Below are 17,655 nucleotides of genomic sequence, written 5' to 3' on the forward strand. Positions count from 1 at the left end.
CGGAGGTTGTGGGTTGGGCTGATAGCTTGTGTAAGCGAGGGAAGGATCTTGTGGCGTCAGTGGAAGCACAGGCAGGAGGAGCTCCCTTGCGCTACACGTTCTGCGGTGAGATGCACTTTAGAAAGAGGGTTTCCATGTTCAATGCATTTAATTTAAATCACACGTGGCCACGGTTCCATGGTAAAAGAATGACAGCATGGGACAGAACCTGATAATTGCAATATTTGGCAATAATCATTTGGGCTAAATGTTATTACACAATGTTGGTGTGATACACACAAGCCAATTTTAGCACTACGTCTCATGTATCCTTACATTGCGGTTATGCCATTACAGTACTATTGAATCACCTGCATACATACTACTTATGAACTTTATAATCAATATTCACGAAAATACATTTAAACTAAGACTTATACTGTGTCTGTACTTGCTTAGTCATGTTTGGATTTTTTAATATATTTTTTTAATATATTACAAACATAGTATATACATACTGTATGTTGTCTTCAAATTTACAGTAGAGAGGCCTGTCTAGAGTAATGTGCACTGAAGCAACCTTGCAAAAAGTTAACTTTACACTAAGTTTGGTGTTTGTAGTAAGTTGTGTAAAGCAGATGTCATTTTTCCCGCATTACGTGAATTATTGAGTTCTACTGAAATGACGCACATTGAATTGACAGTTTTTTTACAGTAAATAATAAAAAACCACGCTCTTTGTAAATACACAAAGAGCTTATTGTATTATTAAGAGCCTCCTCATGCCATGTCAGTATAGTTTTATGACCATACGTTACCATGCCGGTGATTGCGAGTTGGTGAACAACAGATGGGGAGGAGGCAGGACGAATTTAGATATCGCACGCCACTCGTGTTGGCCATGACCAAGAATCTAATTGTGCCCGGGTCCATACCATTATTCGTTAACCACTGAACCACCAGGTCACCCCCAGGTAAATTAAAATACCCAACATTTGTGACTTGAACAAACAAGGATGACAAACTCGGTACGATAGAACCACAACATTCCTATCTTAGATCATGGGGAAATTAAATAATAACATGACGTGGCATTCCATATGCTGTATTGCTTAACCCAAGATTGTTATGCAGTTCAGTTTTTATACAGTATATATTTGCAGTACTTATTGTAACTTGGGACATGTAAATGCTCGTTTATGATACTCAACATAATGTTTCGAGCACGCTCTATCACTAATCCGGTAATAAATACCTTCTGTATGCATGTGTGGTATGCAGCACTTCCTATGTATGACGCATACAGACAGGTGTTATGTTGTTAAGAATGTATGTAACAGAAAACCTTCAATGGATCACATGGACACATTTGTTCATAAATACTATACGGTGAATGTGAGAGATTCGTATGTGTCCCCACTGGACGACAGTATGCACATAGTAACCATAGAGTTTGTGACAATAAGAAGTCGTCATTATTTTCAGCCATTGTCTATCCACTTCTGGATGGATGCCTCCCTACTCCACCGACCATCCCCCACAGTCTGTGAGACCACAATCCGTCTCACTCCTGGACATGAGCCGATCTCATCGCTCCATCTGTTCTGTGGTCTTCCTCTCGAGCGCATTCTCTCATTTGGCTGCAGTTACATCACCAGGCTCCCTCCATCATCCCTTCTAGGCACCATGTCCCCTGCCCAAGCCCCCCTTATTCCCTTAACATTTTATGGTTTTGTACAGTCCTGTATTTCATGGTGTGGTTAGTGCTGAGAAAGTAAGTCATCAGTGGGTCCGAGGCAGTGTTGTTTGCATAGTGTACTAATGGCAATGCCATCAATCAGTCACTAAAAAGGCAGGATGCCTGCTTAGCGATTAGAACACTGACTGGGCTTTTGCAACTTCCTTTCTGAGAAGCCCAGTAGCTGACTTCAGCACTCTGCTCTTTACAGGAATCTTCCGGTTATGAGTCAATATGCCTTCATGAGAGCAGACCAAGCACAAAGGTGATTGATGAAAGCAATTCTCAGTGGGTGGTACTATGGTTTTGAAATGCGTGTCCTAATGAAACGTGTCCATGGTGTTATTATATTAATACACCGGGAGACACTTGACCTGACGTGCAAGCATTTGTATTCAGACTCTAACAATGCCGAACAAAAGGGCCATCATAAAAATCAACAGTATAAATGGGTGTGTGTACATTTTCCAGTTATCAATCATAATGAGCGTATGAGTATTGCATTTCTAATAGAAAATATGGGGTTGGTGCCCATGACTGATGGTTCTTTTAAAAACTAGCAGGACAAAAACATCTAAATTGAACCTCGTATTTACATCACGCCAGTGGAATATTAGTACAATTTTACCGTTGTCGTTACCTCATTTCCTGTTCTATAAACAGTGGAACATGGCCGACTGATTTTAAGCAAGATTAATCCGTAACACTACAATTGCAGAATGCTGCCGTGCTGGAATGGTCAGCACACTGGACTTGCAACCCAGAGATCACTGGTTTCATCTCTTGGCGTGGCAGTTGAAAACAAAGAGCAGGTTCCTTAAATTCCCCTGCCTCTGTGCATCTACCGGTATGAATTGTTACACCACAGTTCATCGGCAGGACGCTTGTGGCCGGTTTAATCGTGGGAATTCCCATCACTTCCAATACCTCTGGCCAGCGTGGAATGTTAGGTTAAAATGCCCTCGAGTCCCCTCGAGTTGAAGCCCTTCAAATAGCAGTGGCCTGAGCAACCACTCTAGAGCTGAACCTGTACTAGTATCACCGTGACCACAGTTGCATTGTATTGCGATGTTACACGTTCAAGAAATAAACTCAATAGTGATTGAAAGCGGTGGAATAAAGAAAGGGGGGTTAGCACACTGCCCTAGGAACCTGGTGACCCAACCCGCACTGACCATCACAGTAAAACATGACTGACATGGTGTGTAGCAAGCAGAGGTGTGGACTCGAGTCATGTGACTTGGACTCGAGTCAGACTCGAGTCATGAATTTGATGACTTGCGACTCGACTTGGACTTGCATAACAATGACTTTGTCCCACCTATGAGATGTGGACTCGAGTCATGTGACTTGGACTCGAGTCAGACTCGAGTCATGAATTTGATGACTTGCGACTCGACTTGGACTTGCATAACAATGACTTTGTCCCACCTCTGGTAGCAAGGCCACAACAGTGGATTAACAAAGGGCTGTATTTTTTGTATTAGTATTGCTTCATGTAAGTAAGATGGTCATATCGTATAGCAGCATATATTCTAGCTGTAATGGGAGTTGTGTTTTCATTGTTTTTGACAAAGGGATGTATTTTATGTATTATTGCTGTATGTAAGTAAGATGGATCACATTGTATAGCAGTGTATGTGGTGGCTCTTTTATTCTAGCTGTAATGGGAGTTGTGTTTTCATTTTTAAGTGGATAAAACAATGTAACTTAAGCCAAACACTTCGGCGCTAAACATTCACAACATTGCTCTTGTGACGGGCAGGGATAGGGCTTACTCTAGATTTCCATGACAACTGTTGCTCATTGAACTCCTGCAAAGGTAGAGTATTATTAGCGGAATGCATACCATAGCGAGAAAGAAGATGTGCTTCTTTCCCGAGTAGTTTTAAAATGAGATTTAAATAAAGTCACATTTTCCCCCCCAGTGATATGCCCTTGCTAAGCCTAGATGACAAACAAATAATGTTTTTCGTATTCATTTTGTCATTCTGAAGAAGGTCGATTGCAATGTGTGGCCCTTGCTATAGCCTCAAGGGGTAAAGATGTGTTTTCATAAACTCTGTTTTACACTAACCAGGCACGTGCTCACCGTTGAGCTATTGTGCTATTGTGTGGATGAATTTACGCCAAGATATGGGCTCAGTTACTCAGTGACGAAGGAGTTGTACTTTAGAGGTCTGTTTGTCGGGCAGTGCGGCACAATTTGTTCAGTCGAAGAAGTAAGTGAGCATGACACAAGCCAGACGTGTGGGATTGTTTGAAAACTTTTGGTACATGGGCCGCAAGTGTACCTTGTTTATCTACTTTGAAACAAGTGCATACATGTTAAAGAGGTAGGTACACTGTTTTAATTATATTATTGTGTATGACTATGTTCAGTATCTGAATGCCAATGCCGAGGTTTGCTAGCAATGAAAGGGGCTTCAAGAGATAATATAAGTACAATATTTATTGTTTACATTACCTCTGTAAACAGCAAAGCATGGCAGATTGATTTTAATCAAGAATAATCCATAACACTAGCTATAATATACTGTTCTAATTGTATTTCCTGAAGGATGAACACATCAAGTTTACTGTGTTTTAAATACAATCTTAAGTAAAGTTTTATTTAATTATATTGTTTTATATTTTCTACACTTGATGGTGAAAATGTAATAAATGAGGTATGATTTATTTATTTATAAAATATACAGATTCCTATACTGTCATAAACTGTACGAAACAATACATTTTAGCTTTGTTGATAATGTAGCAGTGATTTTTTTAAAGCCAAATTTTGAAAGTAAAGCAGACTTTTATATTTTCGTATAATCTCTGTACCAATTTAATAACTAAAAATATATGTCATCATAATTTTGACTTTGTAAGAATGGTGTACTGCTCTACATTAGTATTTACAGTGCGTCAGTGATAACTGCAGAATGTGTTTCAGGCCTCATTGTCAATGTTGTACAATCAGTTTGCGCATTTTACTTCAGATTGTAAAGAAGTGCAACAGTAAAGTGTTGGCAAAGAAGATTCATTTTTTGGTTCTGGGAGTTTTCACAATGTAATTACTCATTCCTTTGTTTATATTGGGGATTATCTGAAATTAATCAACGCGTGAAAGCAGTCTTAAATATAAGAAGCGTGCAAGTTAGCACACGCAAATCCAGCACGAGTAAAAGATGGATTTACCACCTGACAAAGGAAACCAATCGTTCTATGGAACAGGCCGCAACGCCTCCCGTTTGGGTCAACTTCGTCTTCCTGGAAAGTTGTCACCTGAAAAGTTTGCGCCCGTGAAAGACCAGGCAGATGAAGGTGCAGGGGGAAAACAATTTGACTTCCGCGCAAGTGCCCTTGTGTCAAAAGACGTGGAATATACACGAGCAACAAAGGTCACAAAGGCTGATATGTATAGTGGTCTGATATATGAACGAGGCTCAAAACTAGAGAACAAATATGTAAACCCATCGATGGACGTGAAGCTCAGCCAACAAAGTGATGCCAGTTTGTCTTCGTTGCCACAAATCAAAACTGATTCATACAGCATTTACAAGAGTCATCCACACAAGGATAAAGGTGGAAACGCTGGCCAGAGCGGACTGCAACAGATACAACTGAATACGACTTTGCAAAGAGAAGCTGATGATGAACAATCCGATATTGAATGTGCACAGACACACGAAGCTTATGAAAACAACAGGAGTGCATTTTTACAATCAAAACGTATTGCACATACCTCAATGGAAAACAGTGCAAGTTTAATGATTAGAGACCGTGGCAGAGACACAGACGTTTACAGAAATTTCGATAAACAATTTAATCGGAAAGATGCCTCATTCTTGCCAAAAACATTTTATGCACCGTCTCTTGATGAGCACACGGAGATGATGACAGGTCATACCCCTAGCATCCGAACGACCGCAGAGATGGAAAATAGTGTGGCATCACCATTAATAAATGAGGATGAAGGCCTTTTGTTAAGAGACAACTTTTCACGAAAAAAGACCGATCATCCTCTCAGTGCTTCGGTTGACCACAGGCCAGTGATGGAGCACCGAGTCATCACAAACGACTTGCCAACGTCAAAGGTTGACGCATTACCGTCACACGACGGCTTGCAGGAATCTGATTTAGATGACAGCGGTCAACATTTTGAAAGCATGTTTGATCTTGGTCGTGTTCAGAAGAAACGAAACCACACATATGAAAGTAAAACCATTCATTTTAAGACTTCATATTCCAACGATTATTCTCCGAAACAGGATTTAAATGACAGAAATGAACAGTTGACATATGCCGGTGATCTCTCAGCTGGAAAGCAAACGTACATACAGAGCTACCCAATGTCACTGCCAAAGAGTGAGAACTCTCCAAACACTGATGTGGATAACAGTAATGTAGGATTGGGTAATAATGGTGATCAATCAGTTGCTTCAAAGAGCCAAACCTACAAACCCAACTGCCCGAGTTCACACCCCGAGTTAAGCCCTCCAGAAGAGAGATGTTCAGTCTCTGATTTAGATGAGAGTAATAAACAGTCGAGTAACAATGGCGATGATCCAGTTGTTTTACAAAGCCAGCAATGCACACTCAGTTACCGTAAAGACATTTCTGGGTTATTTCCTTTACATGGGAGCTGTGCAGACTCTGATTTAGATGACAGTAATGGAGGGTTGAGTAGCAATGTTCATTATAAAGCCCCTTTGGACAACGTTGCCAAAGCGTATGACTTTCCAAACCCAAACTCTATGTTATTACTTAAAAATGATAGGTTTCCAGGTATTGTTTTAGATGGCGGTCATGAACACTTGCACGCCAAGTGTGGTCACACATCATTGCACAGCAACTTAAGACATGATGTAAAACAATTAAATCATAAGCTGCTACATTCAGATGATGACTTTGCATATTCTGAATCTTATAAAAGTGAAAATAATGAGCAGCTGCATAACCTCAATGATCATACGTGCCTCTTAGATAAGTCGATGTGTACAAGGCATTTTGAAAAAATAATTTCTGCATCAACTCACATAAGTGAGAGCTCTTCATGTTCTGATTCAGATAGCAACAACAAGAACTTGAATAAGGCTATCCGTAAACAACAAACAGAGAATCAGATTGACACTCAAGGGTCGCCAAGTAGATCATACACACCGCCAGGTTTATATCCAGTTGATCACCCACATGGACTGTGTAAGGGTAGTGGCAAGTTCATTAACACGATTGATCAGACACTTGATCTGGAAATGGAAAAAGAATTTCCATTAATTACCCCCAATGAAGGATATTCATTTGACAATACGTCACATCATTTGGATGATGACAATGAATCACTTAGTATCACAGACTCAGAATGTTTGGATAGACCAGGAATTCAGGATGATGGTCCCATTTTTAAAACAGTGATTTCTGACAGGCACTCAGATGAATCACCTGAAGGGACAGAATATTCTAGAGATTCAAAAGTTAATTTGCCACCAAGAAAACGGACACAATCTCCAAGCACCAGACCTATGGAAAGTGAGAGAAAACATTCATCTCGAGCTGAGCATTCGCATGCGAAGAAGAATGAACTCTCAATTTCGCCAGATGATTTTGCCTCTTGTCGATGTAAGAACTACACGTTGAAAGCATTACATAAACTGATCGCAGGAAACTACGAATCAGACGAATCTGGGAATGAGTTAACCTGTTTAGAATTTTCCAATAGCCAACAAATTGCAAATGAGACCGAGCTCAATGGTGAGGATGCGCATTCAAAGACAGCATCAACAGGTGAGAAAGTAAGTCTGAGCAATCCTATAAAACGGACATGTATATTTATATACAGTACACATGTACAGAACTCTCATCCATGGTGATGTGGGGGACGAATTTTGTGGATTATATTATCTGCTGTTTTTTTCCACAAATTGACTCAACTTGTGCACAGGAAAGAATGTCGATATTAGGAAGGAAATAATAGATAATAGGAGCTTTTGCGGATCCTACAGCAGGGCCGGATTAAGGTTCTTGTAGGCCCTATGCACTTCTGTTTCGTAAGCCTTCAGTCATAACTCTTCAGAGTTGGTACTGCCCATCTTACTACCACCGCTGTCACTCGCTTGTTTCACGTGTACTTCATCCAGCCACTGGACATATGTCGTTACTACTGATACGTTCATTATTTAGTCAGTGCCCTAATTCGATGGGAGCGCGCTGTGTGCCGCAGATAAGCAGATTTAATTTGAAATTGTTGGGGAAAAAACAAGGTAAGCTTAAAAATATTATAAGCGACTCTGCCTCTTTGTATGTCCACTGCCTATCCTTGCTATATAAATATACTTATTCAAGAAGATATCTTGGTAAAAAAAATTATAATGTAAACAAAAAAAGCATTTTTAGTTTTCATAGGCCCTCGGCACAATGCCTACTGTGGCCTGTTGGATAATATGGCCCTGCCCTACAGCTCCTGCTGATAATAGGAGTCGCGGGTAACACGGTTGCGGATAAGATACGTTCTATATATACAGTACAGTATATCTTAAGATGCTCACACAAGACTCAAAAGTAAATTTTGTAAGTAGTCATTCATACTGTATATTTGCACAATACAATTATAAGTTAAGTAATGTAACTGTGACTTTTATTGTGGTAGGAGTGGCGTTCAAAAAGCAACAGACATATCAAAAGCTGGATTCAACTCAAGTGGATTCATTGCATATGGTTAAGAGATTGTCTCATACAGGTATAGTAATCGATACTTATAAATAATGTATTACAAGTGTCTAAAAAAACATCAATCATTCAATTCATTGGCTGACCATAAATAATTTAAATACAATGCAAAACTCTTGGGAAGTGGTCCGAAAATTATTTTATTCAATTGTTAATGCCAGTGATACATGGACATACACAGATCGTTTTTTTTTAACCACTGCTGGATGAGGGTCTCCCCACACACACCATGTTGATCTTGGGGTTTATCTGACCTTAACCTCGCCAGGCTCAATGTCGGTTGGTGAAGGTGGTGGGGGGGGCGTAGACGTTGAGGGGTATAACATTCTGTACAATGGATTTTTCTGTACTTCTTTCTGCTGCTCACAGTGTAGCCAGGCTCCAGCCTGATTAGCTGTTATCTGAAGGGATCGGTGCATTTCGGCTGATTTAATCACAGAGCAGTAATGCATAGGCAGCATATTGTGTTCATATATATATGCCAACACAGATAATTATCTCATGTGCATGCCTCGAAGCGTAGAATCAGCTCAAGTGTGTAATGTCTGATCAATCTGCTCAGCGTTACATTACCGCGTTAATGGGAGGGCTCCCAGGCCTCTAGCATTGCTTAATCTTCTACGTGGCTCTGCTTAATCACAGCAAATATTTCCTTTGTTTTAGTATTTCTGACATGGGGATTGTAGATACAAAACAATGTATTTCTAAATTTGCGAAAAAATATTAAACATGGTGGGAAGGGAGTGCAGTAATTGCCATGTAGATTATTGAGGGTATAGTAGGGATAGGAAGCTAATGAAGAAATCCACCCCGGGGCTATTATTGCATTACAAATAGCAAAAACAAGACCTCGGGGTGCTTTGCGCATAATGTACGCAGAGAAGGCGGAGGTTGGCAGCTGCAACTCTGATGAATCTCCTTAAGTGCATTGCCTTGGTGTGCATGTCTGTGTGTGTGTTGCTGTTTGGCGAGCAGGAGTGTAATAGTTAGCGCACTGCGCTGCGAGTTAAATTTCAGCTCACTGCCAACATCAGCGACGAATAACTGAGCCTGTGCAAGGCTTCCCCGAGGTAGAATAAGCCTCAAATGCTCGCTAACAGCGCTTGGCCCAACAGTCTGCGTGGTTGCAGAGGGACCTTTGTGTTGCATGCCGCTGTGCGTTCACACAGAGCTGATGTTGAGACTGACGGCGGCATGGAAAGACTCCGGAGAGCTGCACGAGGCGTGCCAAGAGAGGCTGCGGGACAATCTGCGTCTGATGGAGAGTGAGCCCGCTGAGCTGACGGCACTCTTCCACGTGAGCTTGCATTGTCACGAGGGGCAATTTCGTGTATCTCTACCTTAACTAATCACGTGTGTAGTACATGTGCTGTTGTATGGGGTTTTTATTCCCATGGGAGTGGTGGGGGGAGGGATGCTTGAGGTAGTGCACTACTTGTGACCTTGAGTTTGATTCCTAGCCATGGCTGACGTTGCAATGGCGAGTGCTATCTGAACCAGTGCTGGGCCCGTTCTTCTCTTCACCAACTCGCACTGACCGTTGTGGTGAAGTATGGTCAAACAAACCCTGATGGACGACATTGCACGGGAACGCCTTCATCCAGCGGTGGTTTGACTAAGGGCTGAACATAATTATTCAGAAATGTTTTGCATGAATTTATTTTTTAAAAAACATGTTTAGTCGTGCTGATTATATTTTTCTCAAATAATAAGTATGCAGTATGATTATGGCTGTTTCATTTTGTGGAGCATTGTTTACACTTCCATAAGTATATTCAAAAAGCGTATAAGGGCCACCAAAACTACCGGAGTGAATATTTCGTTCATAAATGAAACAGTAAAATTGCTCATCGTGCAAGGGGGAATAATTCAATACCTTGGGATGAGATTTCATGTCAATTTCTGTGCCATACGCCTGTTGGATCAGTGCCATGCGCCCTGAGCAACAGCCAGTTGTTTGCTCAGTTTCTAATGACACTGCAGTTTTGTGAGCACAACTAATGACAACGGCCTATTCATTTCACTCCACACCTAATCCTGTGACTGTATGGCCCTACATGCATAGCCTTGGCTGCAGTGAAATTTAAGGTAAATATGTTGTAATACCCTCAACAATGTTGGTCATGTGTACAATTCAAAATAATGTCCACTATAGTTAAAGTTTTGTGAGGATTAAACTAGCGAGTAAGCGTTACCTTACATTAAAATCTACAATAGGCACTGTGTCAAATGTTGTATGTGTTTTGAAAGTAAATAATTATGATGTATAGCCCTTTTGTCGATTCAATGCGGCATGCTTGAAGGCTTCCCAATATTTTTGTTTGGTCATGGTGGGATTTGTTTGACCATACTTCACCATGCTGGTCAGCTCGGGTTGCTCAAGCAGGGGTCCAGGACCAGTTAAGATATTTAACAAGAAATAATTGGGGTGAAGCCATGGTGTAATGGTTAGTGAGTGATAGTCCTTACCACCCCTACCCCTATCACCAACCCACACTGATCAGCATGGTGAAGTGTATATGGTTATATAACGCACATGTCCAACACAGTGTGGGGAGGACTTCACCCAGTCGAGTATTAACAAAGTGGTGTGCATTATTATTGTTGTGGGAAAGAATGGCGAAATGATAAGAACGTCGTTAACATTGCAGTGTGGACTTTTGATTTTGCAGGAGCTGTCAGTGCGTCTCCTCTCCATCCACAGCGACTCAGACTCCATAGCCATCACGTTCAACACAGCAGAGGAACTCGGGAAATTCACAAATTACTACTCCCTGGGCAAGAAATTCCACGCATATTCATTTGTTTTTTTGTGCTAATTTATTTCCAAATGTGTAGTCATTGCCCATTTGTTTTAGATTTTGGGGCATTATTCTCCTTTTAAATGCTTATTGTCATCTGCAGGGCTCGTGAGTGAGTGCCTGAAAATTGCTCTGTTGAGCGACGCTGTCTGGCTTATGGATCCCTCTGAAGACCAAGTGACGGTACAAATTGACATGAACGATGAGAGCATGAGGAAGATGCACCTCAGCCTTCTGCTTCAGGAAGGTAACATTCAAAATAACCATCATCAGCAGTAGCCACGATCAATAAAGGCCTGCCCCAAGCCATTTCCATATCGTAATCAATCTCACACCTACACGGGAGTCACTTCATCGCTCCATCTCCTTGGTGTATAACCTCTTGACCACGTTTCCTCCCCAGGCTGGCCCTCCAACTCGCCACCTCCCTTTGTTATTCTCAAGCACAGGCCATCATCCCTACTGAGTGACGTGTAATGCCCAAAGCCACTTGACAGCCAATAGGGTGTATTTATGCCTTCAACCTGAGCTTATTCTCTAATCCATGTATATCTTCTCTCTGGCAATGTGATTCCAAGCATGGATTGCTACAGAATGCAGTGTTTTATACCTGCAATCTTTGATTTTAAAATTAGTTTTGAAAATCGCCCTAGTAAGGACTAGTGCTTTCGAATGGTGCAGTGAGCTGATATTCTTTACGTTATATATTCCACCAGGTACACGACGTTCACTTTAATAACACGCAGCTTAACATAAGTCAACAAACTGGTGGGTACGTTCTGCTTTTCTTTGACCGTTGCTTGTTGGAACGATCGTTCTTGACCCATCTGCGGAGGGTTTCGTCTGGCCGCTGCGGCGGCGACGCTAGACCCCCCCGCGTTGTTCTTTCCCCCCGCCCCCTCCCCAGGTAGGTTTCACGTGCGTGCTTGGAAGTCGTCCGCGAAGGCGTCGGGGGAGGAGTTGGCGTTGGCGGAGGGAGAGGTGCTCCTGGTGGAGCGAGCGCAGGGCACGGGGGCATGGTGGACGGGGCGAGCCGTCTCCTCCACCAAGCAGGGCCTCATCCCGAGGTCGGCGGTGGAGCCACTGCAGCACTTTCACCAGTGAGTGTGCGTTGGCGGGCCAGTAAGCTGTGCGTGCCAAGAACAGCCCCTTCAATTGTTTTTGTAATTCAAATTAACGTTAATCTTTAGCTAAGAATTAACATTTTAACAGGAATAAAATAAATTTCCAAAATCTAATTATCGCTGCAATGATTTCAAGTTCATACCACGATTACATGCGCCTATGTATGTGTTTTTTCCCTCCCTGTTTTCTTGTTTTAGGTGGTTCTTGAAAAGTAATTCAATCTCAGACTGTCTCAAGCACAAGTCATCATTGTCAGAAAATGGCAAAATGGGTAAGTTCTCTCCCCAGCCCTGCCTTATTTCAAATTCTCGTTCCCATTTCTAAATTATTACCGAATTAAAATCTTTAAAACTCTCCATACACTCTTTCTCCCCATGTGTCCCTGTCCCCTTTCACTCAATCGCTCTGTTGCAGGGACGGGGTCATGTGTGGCAACCACAGACTACAAGGCGGAGTGTGGAGATGAGCTGAGCTTTAAGCAGGGCGACCACATTGAGGTGGAGGGCCTGTTCATCCCGGGCTTGCATTGGTTCATGGGAAAGGTCACTTCTACAGAGCGAGTGGGCTTTGTTCGGATGAGCTGTGTACGGCCCGACCAAATCACAGACACGTCAGTACTGTACGAATTGTCATTACATTTCCTTTGTAATCAGTAGCTACAGGCTGCATTTGCTGTACACTAATGCTGTTGAGTGATTATGTTTAGTTGTGAAATTAAGATTACGTACGAAACGTTAATTTGTTTTTTGCAGGAAAGGTGCCTTTCTTCACAGATCGGAGAGGTTTCATCGCAGTGGCCTGGATGAGTGCACAGCGCAGCATTGTTACGAATTCCTGTCACGGTTGACCGGAACTGACATCAGCACAGTCTACAGGATATGTAGGAGTGCCCTTCTCTCATCATCGCACATGCAAAAACACTTGAGTATTTATGCTGTCTACAAGGTGGTGCTGTGCTGATAACAAGTAGGGCTCCAGTAGTAATAATAATACAAAGATAGCTTGTAATACAATGTTTAAATCACATGCGTAATGTTGTAGTATTCTTTGCGGTAAGATTACAAAAGGTTGAAGTGGTTAGTGTTCAACGTTATCATGTCGTGCTTACCAAATGAAAAATATACACAGGATGTACATCAATATAATGGCCGTTATAAAATAAAGTGGTAAATTCGATTTATTCATTTCAGATCAAGAATCTCATTCTGATGTAGGAACAGACCTCAACAAACCAGGTTGGTAAATATGATTGAACATTAAATTCATGAATTTGTATTGCAGGTGCCATACACTTCTTCATTTTGTTTTCACATAAATATTTACAAGTAATCTTGTTTCAATGTATTATTCGGTTCGATTATCCGATTAACCCTGTTCTGTGTCTACCATAGATCCTGTTGTCAAAAGCATGAGATCTTGCAGTCAAGATACAAAGGAATCATTTGAATTCGAAACAATCCTCAAACTTGGTCTCAATGACCACGTTTTGGAGAATACTTTTCCCCACGAGAAATTCAAAGATGCAAGTGTGGCAGAGGAGTCTCAACTTTGGTTCTCAGTGGAACTTACAAAATGCGGTGACGATTCAGACAACGAAAACTGGTCGACAAACAGTGAGACCCTAATCCAATTCCTCCTGTTTCTAAATACGCCGGAGTACAGGAGAGAGTTTGCAGTGCTCTACAGGGAAGACAGCCCTTTCCTTTACTCGCTGTTGAGAGGTCACTCCGATGACACGGAGTTGGTGCGCTTTCTTGAGCTTGCCCGTGAGATGGCCAAGAAGGGAGGCATGCAGTGGGCTCAGAGCCGAACCTGCTTCCTCTTGGGCCGAGCTTGCTCCAGGCAAGGAAAGTTCTCCCAAGCCCGCGTTTACTACGAGGAGTCACTTAGCATGACAGATGGAGATTTCCCGGATATGTGTCTCATGGCTGCACTCTACACAAACCTGACCTCAATGTACCTCAAAGTGATGAACAAAGAAAAGGCGACAGCGATGATGGAAAAGACGGCAATTCTCCTGGTAAGCCTCCCAGGAAAATGCATTGGGTCATCTTCAGCGCAGGACATCCTCAAACACCTTCTCAGCAAAGTGATCTTTCAGAATGACTTGCGCTTGGAAGGAAGGATCTGTTTTCTCATCGCCGAATCTTTGCTCAACCTGAATAGAGCTGACGAGGCACTGCCGTACATAGAACGACTTCAAGATCTTACAAATCATTTCCAGCAGTTGAGCAATAAATACACCTCATCGTATTACTTTCTCCTCAACCGTTTGTACGCCACAAGCTTCCTGAGGCTATCTTTTGGCAGCATGATGCGTGCCTGCGACTGTGACCAGATGACAATCACTGAGTGCATCAGATGTGTGGAACTGATTGTGAAAAGCGAGGGAACGATACAGAACAGACAGTCGCGTCGCACCACAATGTCACCGCTGTGCGCGCCGTTCCTTTACAAGGCTCTGCAAAAGCCGCTTGAGGAAGAACACAAATGTCTTCACAATTCTGTTCACAATTACGCCCATCTCAGTCTCGCTGAACTCTACCTGCAACAGCACAAAGTTAAGGACGCCATGTGTCACCTCAACAAAGTCAATGCGGTCAGAGCGGTCTCTTCAGCAGGAGAAGCAGCAGCGGCATTCTTCCTCAAACTCGCCTGGATGTACATCAGGGTTGACTGTCTCTCCGTTGCTACACAAATCCTCGAAAATCCAGAACTTGGCTCCCAATCCGCTGGCGTCGTACACAATCTCCTGGGCATAGTGCATGCAAGACATCACAACATACCTAAGGCTGCAACACATTTCCAAAGTGCCTTAGCGGTGGCTGAGAGTTGTGGTGAAGAAACAAATGTGGCCATCTGCTATGGAAACTTGGGGTTCCTTGCAGTCAACGCCAAGGCTCATCTCTTTGCTGAAATTTGCTTTTTAAAGGCTGTACACAAATACTTTGCAGCAAGTAACCGTGACCATGAGGAGTGGTTTAATCAAGTTCTTGTCAAATTGGGACAAAATTTCTACACTCGAGGAAGTCCCAGTGAGGGATTACAGTGTTACGAAATGGCACTTCTCATCGCGTTGAAAGAAAATGATGTCAGAGGTTTGTTAAAAGAAACATTGAACTTGCCACACATGCAACGGCATAGTCGCCAATCATTTAATATGTAACGGGGCAAGACGTCTCAACAGTTGAAATCCCCACATGGCTGTCCACCCAGCAGTACAGATTGGTACACAGAAGTTAGTTGATCTGCAGGTTGTGTGTAGCGGGGTTAAATGTGGGTACTCCCATCTATTCCACGATGTCTGGCCTGTGCGGAAGAGTAGGGAACAGAGGTCGCAAACGGGTTTTGATTCCTTACCCCCCGTACCCAGCCGCACCAGGGTCGCAAACGGGTTTTGATTCCTTACCCCCCGTACCCGTACCCAGCCGCACCAGGGTCGCAAACGGGTTTTGATTCCTTACCCCCCGTACCCGTACCCAGCCGCACCAGGGTCGCAAACGGGTTTTGATTCCTTACCCCCCGTACCCGTACCCAGCCGCACCAGGGTCGCAAACGGGTTTTGATTCCTTACCCCCCGTACCCGTACCCAGCCGCACCAGGGTCGCAAACGGGTTTTGATTCCTTACCCCCCGTACCCGTACCCAGCCGCACCAGGGTCGCAAACGGGTACCCGTACCCATACCCGGCCGTACCCGTACCCTACCCGTACCCGGCCGGGTATGGGTAGGGTACGGGTATCGGGTACCTGATTGCGACCTCTGGGATGAAGCCATGTTGCAGGCGCGGGTGGGTTGATTCTAGGAACTTGAATTGTGAGAAGAGACAAGACGTTGGGAAATGAGTGACAAACGGTGACTCACCAGTGACTCACGGCCTACCCGTACCTGTACCCGGCCGCACCAGGGTCGCAAACGGGTACCCGTACCCGGCCGGGTACGGGTAGCCGGGTATCGGGTAGGGTACGGGTATCGGGTACCCGGTTGCAACTTCTGGTAGGAAGCATACCCCTCTGCTGGCCATTCTGCCAACAGTGGCGTGAAGAAGCAAATGCAGGGCTGCACATTTAGCGTTTACAATGAATTTAAGCTGCAAGTGTTAATTATTCTTTATTTTTACGACAGGTCAGATACATGTGACTGCACTCCTTTGCCAGCAGTATTCATCCCAAAAGAATGACCTGCAATGCATCATCTATTATGAACATCAGCTCAACTTGGCTCGCAGCTCTCGTGACAAGCGGCTGGAGGGTGACACGCTCCAAATCCTGAGTCAGATATACCACGAATTGGGAAAATTCAGGTATTGCATTCTGTGTTACCTTTGTAGTGTTTAACACCATAGTGTCACTGTGTCTAGTATTTCAAGAGGGCTTCCATATCACAAAACTGTTTCTATTATGTATATTATATGCTATTAATTGTATTTATTTAATATATAGCATCATTATTGCCCGATGACCAAATTACGTTAAATGCATCTGATCTCAGAAGCTAAGTAGGGTTAAGCCTGCATAGCGCTGGATGGCAGAACGTTGTTCACAAAACAGGTTGTTATAGGCTACAGACCTATGTGGTGGGCAGCAGAGGGCAGTACAGAAACATCCGACGTCGTGGTGTACTTCTATGCTCCCACGTCTATTCACCCCATCTTCTCCAACCCTTTCCTGACCAACGTGGTGAAATATGGTCATATAATCCTCACGACTCGCAAGGTCAAATGACTCAGTCGTGGATTGACTGTCGGGTGTTGTACTTGTTGTACATGTACTATCGTGGTTGGTATGCTTTATTATAATATATTGCTGAACGGTATGACATGCACAGCAAGCTGTTGATGACCATAACATGAGAGCATGTGGTTTAAAATAGGTTTTGCTGTTCCTACAATGATTTACAACTCTTTTGAAGGAATTCAAACGGTTAATAATTAACACGGCTAAATATTTGACTGAAGTATAATGCTAATTTAGTGCTTACACTGTTGATTTATGCAAATGTTTTGAAGGTGGCTAGTCTGACATTTCATGTAAGATGTAAAGGGCCAAAATCTGTTGGTATTTATTTTTGTGTGAAAAATCCATAACTCTTGTACCGTTTATACATTACATTCACTTGATAATATACTTGTTAATGATTTACAACTCAGGTTTAAAGCCTTAATGCGTTATCTCTGTCGTGGAGGGACTCACTCTCATAAAGATGATCCAAAATGACATTTTGAAAAATACATTTTGTTTTGACTAGGGACATATTCCGATCTAAATGTTTCCCAAAACTTGGCAATGAAAGACTATCACTA

General features: G+C 42.8%; 1 protein-coding gene across 9 annotated transcripts in view; it reads left to right on the plus strand.

Moving 5' to 3' along the window:
- The window catches only part of SH3TC1 (SH3 domain and tetratricopeptide repeats 1), a 25,612-nt gene continuing 7,957 nt past the window's right edge, over positions 1-17,655 (plus strand). For 2 of the 9 annotated variants that reach the window (XM_078861518.1, XM_078861519.1), the window contains exons 1-13: positions 56-105; positions 2,436-7,486; positions 8,349-8,438; positions 9,598-9,725; positions 11,101-11,206; positions 11,333-11,476; positions 12,137-12,329; positions 12,552-12,625; positions 12,769-12,964; positions 13,107-13,234; positions 13,545-13,589; positions 13,746-15,452; positions 16,479-16,656. In XM_078861518.1, the coding sequence (XP_078717644.1) occupies positions 4,891-7,486; positions 8,349-8,438; positions 9,598-9,725; positions 11,101-11,206; positions 11,333-11,476; positions 12,137-12,329; positions 12,552-12,625; positions 12,769-12,964; positions 13,107-13,234; positions 13,545-13,589; positions 13,746-15,452; positions 16,479-16,656 (5,585 nt within the window). In that variant the 5' untranslated portion in view covers positions 56-105; positions 2,436-4,890. Of the gene's footprint in view, positions 106-1,966; positions 1,983-2,435; positions 8,439-9,597; positions 9,726-11,100; positions 11,207-11,332; positions 11,477-12,136; positions 12,330-12,551; positions 12,626-12,768; positions 12,965-13,106; positions 13,235-13,544; positions 13,590-13,745; positions 15,453-16,478; positions 16,657-17,655 lie in introns of those variants that run through there. The other 7 variants (XM_078861516.1, XM_078861517.1, XR_013637264.1 and 4 more) reach the window with 7 other exon arrangements.

The sequence above is a fragment of the Lampetra fluviatilis genome, chromosome 12 (assembly GCF_964198595.1).
Source record: "Lampetra fluviatilis chromosome 12, kcLamFluv1.1, whole genome shotgun sequence".
Taxonomy (NCBI): Eukaryota; Metazoa; Chordata; class Hyperoartia; order Petromyzontiformes; family Petromyzontidae; genus Lampetra; species Lampetra fluviatilis.